Raw genomic sequence first — 17711 nt, 5'->3', positions numbered from 1 at the left:
ATGGGATTGAAGAACCAGAGCAGCATGGAGCAGGTGACTGAGTTCATCTTAACTAGCTTCCAACTTCCTAGGCACTTGGAGCTCATCCTTTTTGTGGTGCTTCTTGTTGTTTTCCTGATAACAGTAGCTGGGAATATCACCATCATCACACTGGTATGCTTGGACCAGCGCCTCCAAACCCCCATGTACTTTTTCCTCTGCAACCTCTCACTCATGGAGGTCTTCTTTGTCATGTCTATTATCCCCAAGATGCTGGTGGACATGGTTTCTCTGAACAAAGTCATCTCTTTCTTTGGCTGTGTGGCCCAATGCTATTTCTACTTCTTCTTTGGTGCCAGTGAAACCATCCTTCTTGCTGTGGTGGCCTTTGATCACTATGTTGCCATCTGTAAGCCACTGCGCTATGCCATCATTATGAATGAATGGGTCTGCATTGATTTGGTCCTGGGCTGCTGGATCGGTGGCTTCCTTGCTCCTGCTGCCCCAATCATTTTACTCTACCCACTATCCTTCTGTGGCTCTAATATTATAGACCATTTCTTCTGTGACTACACCCCAGTTGTAAAGCTTTCTTGCAGTGATGTGCAGGCCCTCCTGGCTCTGGAGAATGTCTTGTGCTCAGTTATGCTCCTGGGCTCTTTGTTTGTAACTCTTCTCTCTTACGTCTACATCATTGGCACCATCTTGTGCATGCTTTCCACCAAAGGACGACAAAAGACATTTTCCACCTGTGCATCTCACATCACTGTAGCCTCCATTTTTTATGGCAGCTCAATTATCATGTATGCTTTACCCAGCCAGGGATACTCCCAAGATGTCCAGATGGGCCTTGCTGTCCTTACTGGGGTAGTTACTCCTTTACTGAACCCTTTTATTTATAGTCTAAGAAATGAGAAGGTCAAGGAGGCCTTCAAAGACTGTCTGAAGAAGAGAAAATTCACACTCTGAGAATGAAGCAACTTGTTGATCCATCCTGCTCTTCCTTTGTTGAACTGTCATTGGTTTGATTTGTTCTTCTACAAATTGCCTGGCGAATGAGAGCAAGTTGTAGGGTGATGTGGTCAGTGCTTTTTTCTTTAAAAAAATGTTTAGGGGTACTCTCATTTTCCTACTCATATTGAAATACTACCCCTCAACGAGGCCAAACTTAGATTCACAAAATGTTTAGCGGTATGCATATCACTGCGTACTCCCAGAAAAAAAGCACTGGATGGGTTAAATTCCACCTTACCTCCAAGGAGCACAAGGTGCTGTGCATGGTTCTCCCCACTACCCATTCCACTATCACAACAACTATGTAATGTAGGTTAAAGAAAAAGAAATACAAAATTGGGTCATATGACAAGAAGGTTATTTTTTTAAAAATGCACCTTTTCTCACATGCCCAGAAAATGGAGAACATTGAGCAAACTTTTCTCCAGGTATTTTCCATGCTGTTAGGGTGCATGTGGGGTAGTAGTCACCTTTTTCTTTTAGTACATGGGTGGGGAATCTCTGACATATGAGCCAAATGTGGTGTTCCAGGTGCCCCCATTGGGATCTTCAAACCATTTCGGGGAAAGCTGCACACATCCACCATACACACGATGTGATATTTGCATAAGTTATGGGGCAGATAAGGGTGCGGTTTCAAAGGAACTATTACGAGATTAAAGCAGGCTCCCGATTATTCCTTTGCTGAAGGAAGGTTTGCTTTCCAATGTCCAGCAGCTGATCAGATGTTGACACACACCTTGCTCAAGGAAGGTGAAGTAGTCCCTATTCAGTGAAAATCACTTCTTCCTCCCAGTGATGTTCCTTGAACTTGTCCCATGTTGGGGACTTAGGCACATTGGCAGAACTACCAATCGTGTGACTTCATAATGATGCCACGTGATTGCCAAGTGAGGTGTCCCACCCAACAGTCAATCGTTGCCCTATAGCAGGCATGTCCAACAGGTAGATCATTGGATGTCTGTGGTAGATTACTGGTAGATCACTGACTCCCCCCAAAGAAACTGTGGCTCCCCTAAAAAAAGCTCCACATTTTACCTCCTCCCTGAAAAACTCAATAACTTTGACCTGAACCCTAAAAAGGGGGGTAGATCACTGTCAGTTTTTAACTCTGTGAGTAGATCGCAGTCTCTTGGGAGTTGGCCACCTGTGCTCTACAGGGTGGAGCCGAATGTTCCCCTGTCTTCCCTCTAATGTCACTAAGTCTGGGATCCTGGGAAGGATGAAAACTCCTGGCCAGAATTCCAACACACTTGCTGCTGCTGTGCCCGACTCCACTTGCAACCTTGGGGTGGAGGAGAGAAAGAAGAAGATAAGCTAATGTATTGTAATCATTATTATTTATTTATTTATTATACCGCCCTTCATCTGAGGATCACAGGGCAGTTTGCAGTACAGGCATCCCCTCCACATACACATACACACAATCAATTAATAATCAACTGTGTATACACGCAGTGCTGGGAAATAATCAAATAATTCAATTCAAACCAGGAAATGGTGGGAGAGAGCTGGAGAGTGCTTGTGGCTCATGGATAGACCATCCCCGGAGCTGAGAGAGGAAGCCCATTAGAGACCAGAAGTGTAGTGGGGCTTTGTTTAGGCTGCTCAGCCTCCCTGCCTAACAGACGATGTGTGGGGCAGCGCAGCAGCAGCAGTCACTTTTCCACACGTCCTCCAGCCTCCTGCCCACCCCAGAGCTTCAATTCTAGTTGTTGATATTTTTGGACACAGTATTTTTGGTATGGGTTGAAGAGAGAGTGGCAGAGAGGGAGTTTAAAGGGTCTTTAAAGGGTGCTCCCCACATTATGTGATTTCACTTAAGCGTGAGGGGGCCCGGAATGTAACCCCAAGATAAGTGGGGAGTCATCTGTATAAAAACACAACGATGCATAACATAATTACAAATGAAACCCTCCCCCAAACCACAAACACAGTTTCAAAGGCCATAGATTATTTAATTAGCCAAAGGTACAGAGAGGATGAATGGTTTTTTCCTGGCACCTAAATATATGAAAGGAAGGCACCAGATGAGCCTCTCTGGGGAGAGCATTCCACAAACAGTAAGAAGAAAAGGGCTTACTGTTTCTAAAGGTGAGCCCCGCTCTAAATGAACTGTTGGAAAATAACTCCTCCCTCTGGAAAATAATTGATGAAATACTATTATGTTTCTCCTTTTGAATGCAACCTGTCAATATCATGCCAGCACACATGTTTCAGAGTAGGAGAATATAGTAGCTGAATCATAGATCGTCTGCTTTGCCTGAATAAGATCCCAGGTGCAACTTCTACCATGTCCAGGCAGAGAAATTGCTGGAGAAATTGCCAACCCAACCGGGATATAGGATTGAACACGAGACTGTTTGAACCTGGCAAGGGCTGCTGGGAATTGTAATCCAAACACATTGATAGCACAAGGTTGGAGAAGACTGATTCATGCATGCAGCAGAAATCTGGTCTGTTCCATCTCAGTATAATTGTCATCTTCCCAAGGTACCTTGGGAAATAAAGTGTGTCTTGCTGGTATTCTATAGAGGATTATGAAAGGCACCCAGCCATGGTAAGACTAATGGACTTGGAAAACTTACATCATTTCTGTTTGAGACTTTCAGCTGATAACTGCACCATACTTAGGCAACACTCTACAAATTTACTCTACACACAAACACTTATCTCTTATTTAACTTATGGATCAAGATGGGTAACTTTGCTTTTTCTGTAATGTTTACTTTTCTCTTTGTTTTCTTTTTTGTTGGTTTTAATGTCTCTGTTCTTTTGTTTATATATTGTAAGTCACTTAAAATTACTTTAGTAAAACAGTGACCAGTAAATTTAATGACGCAAATAATAGACACACTATTATCTATGCTATACTACACAATCCAATCATTACATAGCAAAAAGTTAGTATTTTAATTGTTTTAGCGCTTGAACTGAAAATGCATATGAGGATCTCCTCTCCAAGAAGGTATTTAAAGGGCAAATTTCTGCTGTCTAGGAACCGATAAAACTGCTTAGAGGTTTCAATACAACCAAGCGGTACATAAACGTTGCAAAATAAATTGTTGTTTTTTAAGTACAGTAAGAAGTCAGTCCCACAGGATTCAATGGAAATTTGAACACTAATAATGTATGAGGAAATGTTGATTTCATTATTATTATTATTATTTGTATTCCTTAAGAAGATTGGGATGCTCAAAACCAGAGCCTTTTTGCAACTGTAAGGGAGGGGGATCCTGTTAGTGTCCAGATTACTGGAAGAGATGAAAAGCAGCTTTCCTTAAATCATACAAACCCTAAAGTGTATATGTGTGTGTTTCATCTGCTTGATCATCCCACAACTCCACTTTGGCCATGGGAATGAGGAATCACAGCAGCATGGAACAGGTGACCGAGTTCATCTTAATTGGCTTCCAACTTCCTAGGCAATGGGAGCTTTTCCTTTTTGTGGTGCTTCTTCTTGTTTTCCTGTTAACGGTAGCTGGGAATATCACCATCATCACACTGGTATGCTTGGACCAGCGCCTCCAAACCCCCATGTACTTTTTCCTCTGCAACCTCTCACTCATTGAGGTCTTCTTCGTCACATCTATCATCCCCAAGATGCTGGTGGACATGGTTTCTCTGAACAAAGCCATCTCTTACTCGGGCTGTGTGGCCCAATGCTATTTCTACTTCTCCTTTGGCGGCAGTGAAGCCATCCTTATTGCCGTGATGGCCTTTGATCGCTATGTCGCCATCTGCAAACCTCTTCGCTATACCATCATCATGAATGGATGGGTCTGCACCGATCTGGTCTTGGGCTGCTGGGTTTGTGGTTCCGTCACTACACTTGTCCCCTTCATCCTGCTCTTGGACCTATCCTTCTGCTCTAACACCATTGACCATTTCTTCTGTGACTATGCCCCGATGATAAAGCTTTCTTGTAATGATGTACATTTCAACCTGGCTCTGGAGAATGTCGTGTCCTCGGTGGTGCTCCTGGGCTCTTTGTTTGCCACTCTTCTCTCTTACATCTACATCATTGCCACCATCTTGCGCATGCAGTCCACCACAGGTCGACTAAAGACATTTTCCACCTGTGCATCTCACATCACTGTTGCTTCCATCTTTTATGGCAGTGCAATTTTCATGTACTCTTTACCCAGCCAGGGATACTCCCAGGATGTCCACATGGGCATTGCTGTCCTTACAGCAGCTGTTACACCTTTACTGAACCCTTTTATTTATTGTCTAAGGAATGAGAAGGTCAAGGAGGTATTCAAAGACTTTCTGAAGAAAAGGAGATTCACACTGTGAGAATGAAGTAACTCTTTGATTCATCTTGCTCTTTCGTCATAGCATCCTGCTGATTCAGTTTGTATTGGTTGATTGGAATGCGAACAAGGGTGTTGAACTGCTGGTTGTGTTGTTTCTTCTGCATTGATGTCATTTGATAGGAAGAAGCGACCCCTTCTTTCAACTTCAATGAAGGTAATTAAACAATTGCACCATCCAATCACTGCAAGAATGTTGGAAGTGCAATTCAGTCGCCACGTGTAAAATGACCGTAGATAGAAAACTGGGTAACTGGGGTTTGACCGTCACTCTGTGTGTTCCAGTCCATGTTTTCTGGCAATTAGAGCTGCTGGAATAAAGGGTGAAAAGTAGAATTAAATATCCTGTAAATCCCTTGCTAGCATTCTTGGGGATGCAGTCTCAAATTTAATTTCCCCCCTCCTCCTGAATAACTCCCAAACCAGGGAAAGTATATATTGGCACTGCTACTGACATCTTCATGAGTTTTCCCACTGCCTGAAACTACTGGAGTGCTCTATCCTTCTCATACTTTTGTAGAAACTGAGCTCCATCTGATTTGTTGTTGTTTTGTCGTTTAGTCATGTCCAAATCTTCGTGACCCCATGGACCAGAGCAAGCCAAGCAGAGCATGCTCCATTTGATACAGACCAACAACTGTCATAACTGTCTATATGATTGTTATCTGCATGACTTTGGAGTTTAACTTATTGTGACTTATATTGCAATTTGATATTCTTTGAGAAATTTATTTGGATTGAGTATGGCAGAGGGTTTTTAGGGGATTGTGTAGAGAGTTTTCATTAGAACTGAGCTGAAATATCAAATAATTGTCCCTGTCAGAAAGTTCTTCCTGATGCTTAGTCAAAATCTCCTTTCTTGTAACTTGAACCCATTGATTCAGGTCCTACTCTCTGGAACAGGAGAAAACAAGCTTGCTCTATATTCCCCAAGTGGTAGCCCTTTAGATATTTGAAGACGCAAAGGCAAATCTAGGGGAACAAAACTGGTTTGGTTGCACTGGCCACGGAACTTCTGGGGCACTGCAACAATTTGAGACACGAAAGTCTGCAACTAGAAGAAGGCTAGCATATTTCTTCTCAGTCTCTTCTTTCCCAGAGTAAACAAACCCAACTCCCCCATCTGTTCCTCATAAGGCTTGGTTACCAGACCCTTGCTAATCTTGGTTGCCCTCCGCTGGGCACGCTCCACCTTGTCAACATCCTTAAATTATTCTTTATCACAAATTTGTTGGTTTTCAAACACGCTTTTTCTCAGAGACGCATTTTTGTGCACATTATGTGGCTCAAGGACAGCTGAGTTTCAGTATGCATACTATTTCAGAAAGTGTGACTTAGGTAGGTTTGTGTTTAAATGCAAGCTGAATTAAATCTTTCCCACCATCCCTGCAATGAGTCCAGATCCACTTTGTCTCTAGGTTTAATAAGCAGAAGGAATATACCATCTGTGTTTCATACGTCATCTTGGAGATGGTTACCACAATCCCTTGGACATTAATTTCACAACAAGGGAAGCAAAGAAATAGGGGCATATTTTGATTTGTGTTGTATGTCATGCAGTGTCTTTAACAGAGGTGTATATATGATACTATTTACATGATACTCCCACTTGCACATTCAGTGTGATATCATATCCATCGTCCACACACATTAAAGCTTTGTTTTCAGTGTTTGTGGAATGGGTCCTATTCATATACAGCTGTATGCATGAAGAACTCTATATGCATTAGAACTCTGAGGCAAAATTTAGTTACTCAAAGAGATATCTGTCTTTAAGTTTCCTTTCATTAATGCTGAATGTGTGGCTAATAGAAATGAGGGGAGAACCTACCTATTTCTGGCTTCCAAAAGAAAATAGGTAACCAAAAAACAACCATTTCCCAAAAAGTATGCTTCTCAAATTTTGCAATGCCGTCGTTCCACCAAGTAATATGTACAAAATGCACGTATTAGAGTGAAGTGTGCGTATAAATGTGTATATTAGTGACATTTGCTTTGCAAAAATGTTTGTATTTGAGAAATGTACAATAAAATGATGGTGATGAATTTTAAGTATAATTTTTTAAAAATGAAAACCGATATGGAAATGTAGAGAACTGAATTTATGATGATGAGAAATGGGAAATTGAGAGAAACCAAAGTTGACAGGTAAGAAAAATTAACAATTCACAAATATTACATATCAGGGGCTTTCTCCCATGCTTGCTTCATCCAGCAACCCCCCTGCTCTGTTGGAGAATTTTAAGTTCAGCTGATGGATGCTGCACATATATGAGTGTTTGCTTGTTCATAAAATATCTCTTCTAAATTCATACATTGAACCTGGAGCTTCAAAGATCACACATGTTACTAGGATTGACTGTGTACAACCTGCCTTCATTTTTTTCTCTCCTTCCCTGCCCTGACTTCATGCAAATTCAGGATTGTGATGTGTGACTAGAAAACCTCCAGTGGAGACTACGTGATGATAACCTTACATTTTTATGCATATAGGAAGAAATACACTCCATTTGTGTTCTGGAACAGTTGACAGGTATGCATGAATACTTCCTTTCCCCTTATTTTTTCTTTTCCCTTCTAACTCCTACAAAGCAGATAAACGATGCCAACTATCATTTCATTATCTAAGTTTATCATGGTCCCTTGAGGCCTCCTCCAAAGCAAACACTTCTAGCTGTGAATATATCAAGGGGAGACAATTGGTGGAAACTAGTCCCCAACACACACGTAAGGCAAACTTTAAATTGAAGAATATGTGTATGGAAGCACCCATTCAAATAGCAAAGGCACATGTTGAGTCAGGCCCAGAAATGGGGCCCACCACCTACCCTTACACAAGCCAGCTCTCTTTGCAAGCCTCCCTGCCTTTGAAGCAATGTGAAGAAACAACAAAACAAATATTTTGAGTTCTATCCAATATTAAACCTACTTAGAGTGGACCCGTTGAAGGGAAGGGGAGCCTCATACTGAAGTACCAAATTTGTGGCCCACTAAGCCACAAAAGCGCGGGTGGCGCTGTGGGTTAAACCACTGAGCCTAGGACTTGCCGATCAAAAGGTCGGCGGTTCGAATCCCCGTGACGGGGTGCGCTCCCGTTGCTCAGTCCCTGCTCCTGCCAACCTAACGGTTCGAAAGCACCCCCGGGTGCAAGTAGATAAATAGGGACCGCTTACTAGCGGGAAGGTAAACGGCGTTTCCGTGTGCGGCTCTGCCTCGCCAGGGTAGCTTCATCACGCTGGCCACGTGACCCGGAAGTGTCTGCGGACAGCGCTGGCTCCCGGCCTATAGAGTGAGATGAGCGCACAACCCTAGAGTCTGTCAAGACTGGCCCGTACGGGCAGGGGTACATTTACCTTTACCTTTTTAAGCCACAAAAGCGCAGGTGGCGCTGTGGGTTAAACCACTGAGCCTAGGACTTGCCAATCAAAAGGTCGGCGGTTCGAATCCCCGTGACGGGGTGAGCTCCCATTGCTCAGTCCCTGCTCCTGCCAACCTAGCGGTTCGAAAGCACGTCAAAGTGCAAGTAGATAAATAGGTACCGCTCTGGCGGGAAGGTAAACGGCATTTCCGTGTGCTGCTCTGGTTCGCCAGAAGCGGCTTAGTCATGCTGGCCACATGACCCGGAAGCTGTACGCCGGCTCCCTCGGCCAATAAAGCGAGATGAGCGCCACAACCCCAGAGTCGGCCACGACTGGACCTAATGGTCAGGGGTCCCTTTACCTTTACCTTAAGCCTCTCTATTTGGTGTCCACAACTCTCCTCAGGCCACACCCTTCATTGCTCTGCTTCACACCCACAAATATTATTCCACATCTGGAATGTGTCCTTGAACTCTGCTTCTTGCTTGTCTGGATGGAAGAGAGGGGAGTATGAGTGTGAATGTGGATAAGAGTCCAGCCCTCAGATCAATGAAGTTTCTCAACCCAGGCAATAGAAGGAGGATGTCAGCAGGCTTATATCAGAGGACCTGCCCAAGGGACCCATTCCTGAGCAAATTTCATGTCAGGATTTACGATATCCCTCTCACACCAAAGATACAGCAGGCTGGTGGTTTTATAACGTTCAGATTTATTGGTATTTACACAGTAGTTCAGTCCGAGCACACAGCTCAATCTTCCTCACTCGATGGGTCAGTTGAGCCAACTGGAGGGTGGGCTGTTTTCTAACAGGATATCCACCATCTGCTCCTCCTTCCGTTGGCCTGACGCCAAGCCTGGACTCTGCTCATCCTCCTAGTCAATTCAATTCAATTCAAAATCCTTTATTAGGCATATCACACCTCACATTAACAAACAAACATCATATACAGACTGTATAAAATACGGGCTCAGCGAACACAATTTATCCCAGTCCTATTCTTAACTCCAAGAAATAAATCGATGTACATAAATAATATAATACAACACAGCAACATCACCTACCATTAAAAACCACTAAGTCTCTTTATCATGGCCCATTCTTTCTTCATGGACAGCACTTAAAAATTCAGCCGCTATTAAAGTAATTTGATCATCGCTGTCCGCCAGCAGGTCCTGAACAGTTGGTTGTGTAAAAAACTGTCTATTAAATTTTAGGGCCTCAAATAATTGTCTTCTGGCATAGCTGCCAAAATCACAGGAAAAGAATATATGCTCTAGAGTATCGGGTTCCTGTTTTCTGCATTTACAGAGACGCTCTGATTCTGGGATAGCTAAGTATCTTCCTCTCACTACCGCCGAGGGAAACATGTTAAATCTGGCCAACATAAACAGCCTACACGATTCATGTTTCTTCAGATTTGTCATGTATCCCTTTTGGAAATCTCTACACAAAGGGAGATTTAAGTGGATAGGAGAGCAGGTGCTGTGCTTTGCAACCTCAAGCATGGCGAGAACACTTTTTTCTGTGAGGGTCTTCCTGATAATTTCCCATATATCTTTGGGATCAGAGATTTCAAAATCAGTTAGAGTGAGCCCTATCGAATCCAGTTTTCTCCTACAAATCAATGATAGATTGTAGACTGCACTATCACTTAAAAGATCGTAAAGTATAGAATTAGGGGATAGGGCTCTATAATGGAGGAAGATCCAATATTTCAAGGTCCTCAGCCATGCTCTTACTGATAAAGGCAGTATTCCCAGCTCACAACATATTGTTTCATATTTTACAGAGTTTGCAAGTCCTAATAATGACCTCAAAAGGGATGCGTGAAATTTATCCAACCTCTTGAGGTCACCTGAAATCCACACTGGTGTGCCGCATAGAAGTTGGGCACAGAGTTCATCCTCCTAGTATGAGGAGACTCAGGGGCAGATTGTCCAGTTTTCCCCTCCTCCCCTGAGAGCGTGTCTGAAAGCTGCGGCCCCTCTGCCTGCCTTACTCTGTCCTGGAAATTTACGACCTGCATTCCAGGATGGGAGGGGCTTGCCTCACTCTTTGCATTTGAAGAAAGCAAGCCTCTGTCTCTTTCTGCCTTGGAGCCCTCACTGTCTCTCTGGGAAATAATGTTCCTGGCATGTCACCAGCAGCCTCCTCTCTCTATTTCCCCCTTTCTTTTTCTTTTAAAGAAAGCCAGTCAGTGCCTGTGGGTCTCAGACCCCTGAAAGCGATTAGGGGATCTAAGCAATGCTTTGGTCAAAGGAACCACTGGGCTGAGCTGGCTCTGCAAGCAGCCTCCTCTTGAGGCATGGGACTCTTAATCCCAGGGTTATGAGTTCAAGCCTCATGTTGGGCAAATGATTCCTGCATTACAGAGGATCCTCATGGTCTCTTCTGTTGCAGGAATTAATGTATAGGTTGGGGGGTGCCCCTCCAGCAGATATGCACATGCAGCCCACTACCAAATCAGCACAATCACTTTTGTGACTTTTGTGATTTGTCCCCACAAAACACTTCATCACAGTTTCTTCCTATCTATTCAAAGGGCCTCTGCTGCACAATACCAAATGTAACAATTCACTGATAATTGTATCTATGTACTGGCTCACTGGGAAAACTTCAGAAATACATACAGTGGTGCCCCGCAAGATGAAATTAATTTGCTCTGCGAGTTTTATCGTCTTGCGGTTTTTTCGTCTTGCGAAGCACGGCTTCCGACACAGTTTTTGAAAAGCTGCAAAAGGCAACAAAGTGCTTCAAAAACCTCAAAAAAGGCTACCGCACCACGTGCTAAGAGTTGCTCCTTGAAGTTACAGTTTTGTAGCGGTTTTAAGAAAACGGAAACAAACTTGCAAGACGTTTTTGTTCCGTCTTGCGAAGCAAGCCCATAGGGAAATGTGTCTTGTGAAGCGGCTAAGAAAATGAAAAACTCTTTCGTCTAGCGAGTTTTTCGTCTTCCGAGGTGTTCGTCTTGCGGGGTACCACTGTACAGTCATACCTTGGGTTAAATACGCTTCAAGTTGCGCTCCGCGGCAACCCAGAAGTAACGGAGTGTGTTACTTCCCGGTTTCACCGCTTGCGCATGCTCAGATGCTCAAAATGACATCATGCGCATGCGCAGAAGCGGCAAAAATCGATGCGCGTGTGCGCAGACATGCCATCACTAGATACATTTACCTCTAGATGCAAATGGGGCTCCAGAACGGATCCTGTTCATATCTAGAGGTATCACTGTATAGACATTTGAGCTCAGCTACTGAGCAGCCCCTCTGCCTGAGTGATAATTCCTGGCATCCTGATACCTGAGTGCCGGACAGGTAGCCATTCCAGAAATAAAAAACCCAGATGAAGACAAATGGATGAAATGGATGAAAGCCCCCCATCCAAACAATGACTATCATCAGTGCAGGTAAGAAAATATATATATATATTATCATCTACAATATTGTTTTATTTATTTTATAGTATAGTACATTGGTTATTGCTTTCATTTTATGGATCAATGGTCTTGTTAGATTGTAAAATTCATATTGACTTCCGGGTTAGCGCCATCGCCTAATGGCGGATTCCCTCCGAGCTCCGGAGGGAATCGGCTTAGTAGGGGTCGGGTCCTGCCGCGGCGGCGACGCGGGGACCCTCAGAAACCACAGGCGCTGAAGCCTGTGGACCTGGTGACTCGGCGGGCACCATTTGCGCCCCCCCGACCCGCGAAGGAGCCTTTTTAAAGGCTCTGGTACAGGGGACGAAGAGCGGTGCGGTGCTGTGAGTCGACTGCTTCCCCTACTGAGTGAAGCCGCATGCCATGGACGGAGAGCGCTGACTTCTTTCTCTGAACATTTGGACTAAAAGTAACAACCTGTGAGTAATACGGAAATTGGACTTAAAAGGGAAATTTTTGGGGGAATTAGGCACGACCGGGTAAGGTGTAAAGAGGAAGTCCACCTACCCGCCTTGTAAACATCTTAAAGCAAGGATTTTATAACTAAGGTTGAGAGAATACCTTTCTTTTTTGTGGATAAAAGCAATTAACTTCACGTTTTGGCAATATAAGTGATTGTGCTGGAGGATAAGAGCTAACATTGAGAGCGGAATTCACCCCTCCCCCAAGACCGCTGTCAAAGTTGGGGGAAAAGGAGAACTTTGTTTCTGTTGTCTTTGCTGGTTATATTCGTTACAATTTGGTAACAAATTGTTAAAAATAAAGAAGAAAAGGCTAACTTGACTTTTGGGTTGGAACTGGAAGATACTAAGAAACCAGAATCCCTCTAGAGGGGGTTTAGGACATTACAAAAATGGCTGTAAGTGGAAAAACACTGGCTGAACTGGAGAGGACTTTTTTTCTCTTGGGAAAGTTGCAGGAACAGAGTGATGTTTTGGCCACAAATGTTACAATACTGAATGGAACAGTAAATAAAGTTACTGAGCCTGGGAGGGACTTGACTCAAGTCTTTGCAGCTGAACAGGAAAGTTTTGCAGTTGAACTAAAAATTTTTGCAGCTGAACAAGAAAAGAAATTTGAGAAATCTGAGAATGTGATGAAAGAGGAACATGATGATTTGAAGGAAAAAGAAGGAGGAGCTATAATGCCACAGATGATTGAGGAGAGCCAGAGGCCGGTTAAGATGGATATAAAGGAAAATAAGATCAGGATGATGAAAATCTGGTTTGAATTGAAGAATGGAGAGATCTCCCTATGTGGAGATCTGAAGACCTATGGAATACAAACCTGGCTAAAGTGGAAACTGGAGCTTTTGGGACATTTGGACTTAAGAGAAGTAAGAAACAAGATTTTGGCACCACTTTTAAATATGGAGGCCTGGCTGGAAGAAACATGGATCTTATTGGGACAGAGCTTCTTCGAGATTTGGAGTTCAATATAAAGGACTATCAAAAAAACCGGCAGAGAGGAATTGAGAGAGAATTAAGAGCCTCGGACGTGAGGTCGCCAGGCTGACTGCAGATGGACTGATGGGCTTTTGTTGGGGTTCGAAACCGGGAAAGGGGGTGGTGGGGCTTTGGGAATCCAAAGGGTGTACAATTATATTCTGTTTCATTTAATTTTGTTTTGCCACTAACATAAAAATGGGGAATTCGGGGAAGGGAATTGGGGCCGACCTTAGAAAAAGATTTTTAAGAATAAGTATTGATGTATAAAGATTGAGGTTTATAAGTTAAAATTGGTTAACTAAAATGAATTAGAGAAAATAAGGTAAAGTTTGGGGACAAGAACTTGCTGAGCTAAAAATTGGAACTGGAATACAAGAAGGGGAGGTGTGGGGAAGTCAAGGAAATTGGTCATTGACAGTAAGAAATGTAATTTTTATGTGTTTCTAATTGTTTTTTTTTTTGTTTTTTCTTTATTTTTTGAAAATTCCAATAAATATTTATATAAAAAAAAAGATTGTAAAATTCATATTAAATTGCTGTTTCAGGGGTTGTTTTTAAAAGTCTGGAATGAATTAATCCATTTTACATTACTTTCTATAGGAAAGCATGCCTTGGTTTTGGAATGCTTTGGTTTTGGAACGGACTTCTAGAATGGATTAAGTTTGAGAACCAAGGTACCACTATAGTCCAAACCTCCTGCTCATGCAGGGAATCTGCTCCTACTAGCCCAAGAGAAAATATTCTGAAGTGTGCTTGATTCAACTTGAATCCCCAAGAGTGAAATTTTATGCAGAGGAAAGCCAATGTGAGTTCAGTGGAACTTGCTCCCTGGTATGATACAACCCTATATATGTTTAACTGGGAGTAAGCCCTGAATTCAGAAGGAGCTCCCTTTGTGCAGATATGCATAGCTAATGCATTGATAGTATCAAAAATACTAGTGGCCCTACAGATGTTCAACTCCCAGCATCCCTGGTGATTGACCTTGTTGCCCTGGGCTATTGGGATTTGGGAGTTCTGCAGCATCTGGATGGCCAAAGGTTAACCCCCTGCTTCTAAAGCATCAAACATTTACTTTTCAGCTCTTGGTTGTTTGTAACTATTATTCTTTTGGGAACCTCTCCATGAAATGTAGAAAATGAAGACTTCTGGGAATTTGAGTTTACAAGCACCTAAGAAGGCATCTATTTCATCAGGTAGGTGATAGGTTGATAGGTAGATGATAGGTAGATGATCAGGTAGATGCTAGGTTGGCATTTTGCCTGCCAACCTAGCAGTTCGAAAGCACCTCCGGGTGCAAGTACATAAATAGGGACCGCTTTCTAGCGGGAAGGTAAACAGCGTTTCCGTGTGCGGCTCTGGCTCGCCAGAGCAGCGATGTCACGCTGGCCACGTGACCCGGAAGTGTCTCCGGACAGCGCTGGCCCCTGGCCTCTTAAGTGAGATGGGCGCACAACCCCAGAGTCTGTCAAGACTGGCCCGTAGGGGCAGGGGTACCTTTACCTTTACCTTTAGATGATAGATACCCATGACAAAGAGTGCTAAGAACAGCTTCTTTCTCCTGCTATTGCCTCCTTGTGTTTATCTTCCCTTTTTATTTCCAGAAAAAGCAGCACACAAACATTACCAGAACTCTGACAGATATACTCTGAAATCTGTATTGTTGCTCCTAATGCCACATCAAAAGAACACATTCTTGCATGCACTTTAATTTCTGTTATTAGTGGGAGTTTTGTTTTGTTTTTTTAAGTATACAATTGCTAGGAGATTCCAGTGTTCCTTGTTGGATGGGAAGAAATTTGAATGCTCTGCTTTTTATCATATATTAAAATAGCTTTTTATTTATTTCTTCACAGGCTGAAGAGAGGAAACACAACAGGTAAGTTCAGCAAACAACAGATTGTAGGCAATAATGGATTGTAGACTACTTATATTAGTTGAAATTAATGAGCATGATTGGGGTCCTTTATTTTTCAACAGGTCTACCGTGAGTAAAAATTAGTTGGATACAACATACAGTGGAGAAATAAAGAGTGGCCATAGACATAAAGACCAGTGAAGAATGTCGAGAGAGAAAAGTTTTGCTCCCTCTCTCATAAGATTAAAGCTTGGGGACATCCACTGAAGCCGGACGTTGGAAAACCCAGGAGAGACAAAACAAAGTACTTCACATAGCACATCCTTGACCGATGGATTGCATGTGTCTGAATGTGTTTCTTCTGCTTGATCATTCCACAACTCCACATTCACCATGGGACTGAGGAATCAGAGCAGCATGGAGCAAGTGGCCGAGTTCATCTTAACTAGTTTTCAACTTCCTAGACACCTGGAACTTATCGTTTTTGTGGTGCTTCTTGTTGTTTTCCTGATAACAGTAGCTGGGAATATCACCATCATCTCACTGGTATGTTTGGACCAGCGTCTCCAAACCCCTATGTACTTTTTGCTCTGCAACCTCTCACTCATGGAGATCTTCTTCGTCACATCTATCATCCCCAAGATGCTGGTGGACATGGTTTCCCTGAGCAAGGCCATCTCTTTTTTGGGCTGTGTGGCTCAATGCTACTTCTACTTTGTCTTTGGCACGTGTGAAACCATCCTTCTTGCTGTGATGGCCTTTGATCGCTATGTTGCCATCTGCAGACCACTTCACTATGCCATCATCATGAATGGATGGGTCTGTGCCTATTTGGTCTTTGGCTGCTGGATTGCTGGATTCCTTTCTCCTGTTGCCCCATTCATTTATTTCTATCCACTATCCTTCTGTGGCTCTAATATTATAGACCATTTCTTCTGTGATTATGCTTCAATGCTAAAGCTTTCTTGTAATGATGTACATTTCAATCTAACTTTGGCTTCAGTCCTGTCTTCAGTGGTGCTCCTCAGTTCTTTGTTTGTCACTCTTCTCTCTTACATCTACATCATCGTCACCATCTTGCGCATGCACTCCACCAAAGGTCGGCAAAAGACATTTTCCACCTGTGCATCTCACATCACTGTTGCCTCCATTTTTTATGGCAGCTCAATTTTCATGTACTCTTTACCCAGCCAGGGACGCTCTCGGGATGTCCAGAAAGCAGTTGCTGTCCTTACTGGAATGGTTACCCCATTGCTGAACCCTTTTATTTATAGTCTAAGGAATGAGAAGGTCAAGGAGGCCTTCAAAGACTGTCTGAAGAAGAGGAAAGCTCTTTGATGTATCCTTTCCTTTCTTCATTGCACCATCATGATTCAGTTTGTACAGGTTGATTAGTATGTGAGCAAGTATGTGATGGACTGCTGGTTGTGGTGTTTCTTCTGGGCTGAAGGTATTTTTGGGAGGTGGGTACAAGTCCTGTCTTTCAGCTACTATATCACCAGCAAATGATTGCATGAACATTGAAAATGCAAGATATCACCACGTGTAAAATGGTTATAAATAGAAAACTGGGTAACTGGGAGCCAGTGTGGTGTAGTGGTTAAGAGCGGTAGTCTCGTAATCTGGTGAACCGGGTTCACGTCCCCGCTTCTCCACATGCAGCTGCTGGGTGACCTTGGGCTAGTCACACTTCTTTGAAGTCTCTCAGCCTCAGTCACTTCAGAGATTGTTTGTTGTGGGGGAGGAAGGGAAAGGAGATTGTTACCTGCTTTGAGACTCCTTAGGGTAGTGATAAAGCGGGATATCAAATCCAAACTCCTCCTCCTCCTCCTCTTTTTCTAACTGGGTATAACGGACAGACCCCGGGTTAGCCTCCTATTGACCCAGAAACCAATCAAGACTGGGTCTATTATTGTCAAATCAGGAGAGAGGAGTGAGTTAGAACACAACAGTTTAAATATCAAATAGGGCTTTTCTGACAGTGAATGTTTGTTAGGGCTTAGAGAGCACCTAGATAGGGCGCAGTTCAGAGCCTGCTTGGGGCTGAATTAGAAGTTAGCTAGGCAGGGAAAGCCAGATCATTTTCATGAGGGATCTTCATGAGGGATCTTTCATAAAGATCTTAGAAGGAACTGGGAGTATTTTATTGGTTGATGTTGGCACCCATCTGTCTCAAGAGACAATGCAGTGTGACCAGACCACTAGCCACTCTAGAAGACATTGTTGTGTTTAGAGAGAGGTTGAAAGTGAGAATTTCAATAAAGTTCTGTAAAGAGTGAGTGAAACAATGAGCTGTGCCT

At 43.2% G+C, this 17711-nt stretch overlaps 3 protein-coding genes across 3 annotated transcripts; all 3 read left to right on the top strand.

The window, feature by feature from the left end:
* LOC128399099 (olfactory receptor 6M1-like) lies at positions 1–948 on the top strand. Its single transcript, XM_053360361.1, has one exon. It carries the CDS (start codon positions 1–3, stop codon positions 946–948), a length of 948 nt encoding a protein of 315 aa, XP_053216336.1.
* Positions 949–4353: 3405 nt separating this feature from the next.
* LOC128399098 (olfactory receptor 6M1-like) lies at positions 4354–5292 on the top strand. The gene has a single exon (XM_053360360.1). The coding sequence runs from the start codon at positions 4354–4356 to the stop codon at positions 5290–5292; it is 939 nt and encodes a 312-aa protein (XP_053216335.1).
* A 10512-nt stretch (positions 5293–15804) lies between these two features.
* On the top strand, positions 15805–16749 carry LOC128399097 (olfactory receptor 6M1-like). Its single transcript, XM_053360359.1, has one exon. The coding sequence runs from the start codon at positions 15805–15807 to the stop codon at positions 16747–16749; it is 945 nt and encodes a 314-aa protein (XP_053216334.1).
* Positions 16750–17711: the final 962 nt, after the last annotated feature.

This window comes from Podarcis raffonei, chromosome 13 (assembly GCF_027172205.1).
Source record: "Podarcis raffonei isolate rPodRaf1 chromosome 13, rPodRaf1.pri, whole genome shotgun sequence".
Classification (NCBI taxonomy): domain Eukaryota; kingdom Metazoa; phylum Chordata; class Lepidosauria; order Squamata; family Lacertidae; genus Podarcis; species Podarcis raffonei.
Note: the sequence above shows the minus strand (reverse complement) of the source record. Positions and strands in the feature narration are given on the sequence as shown.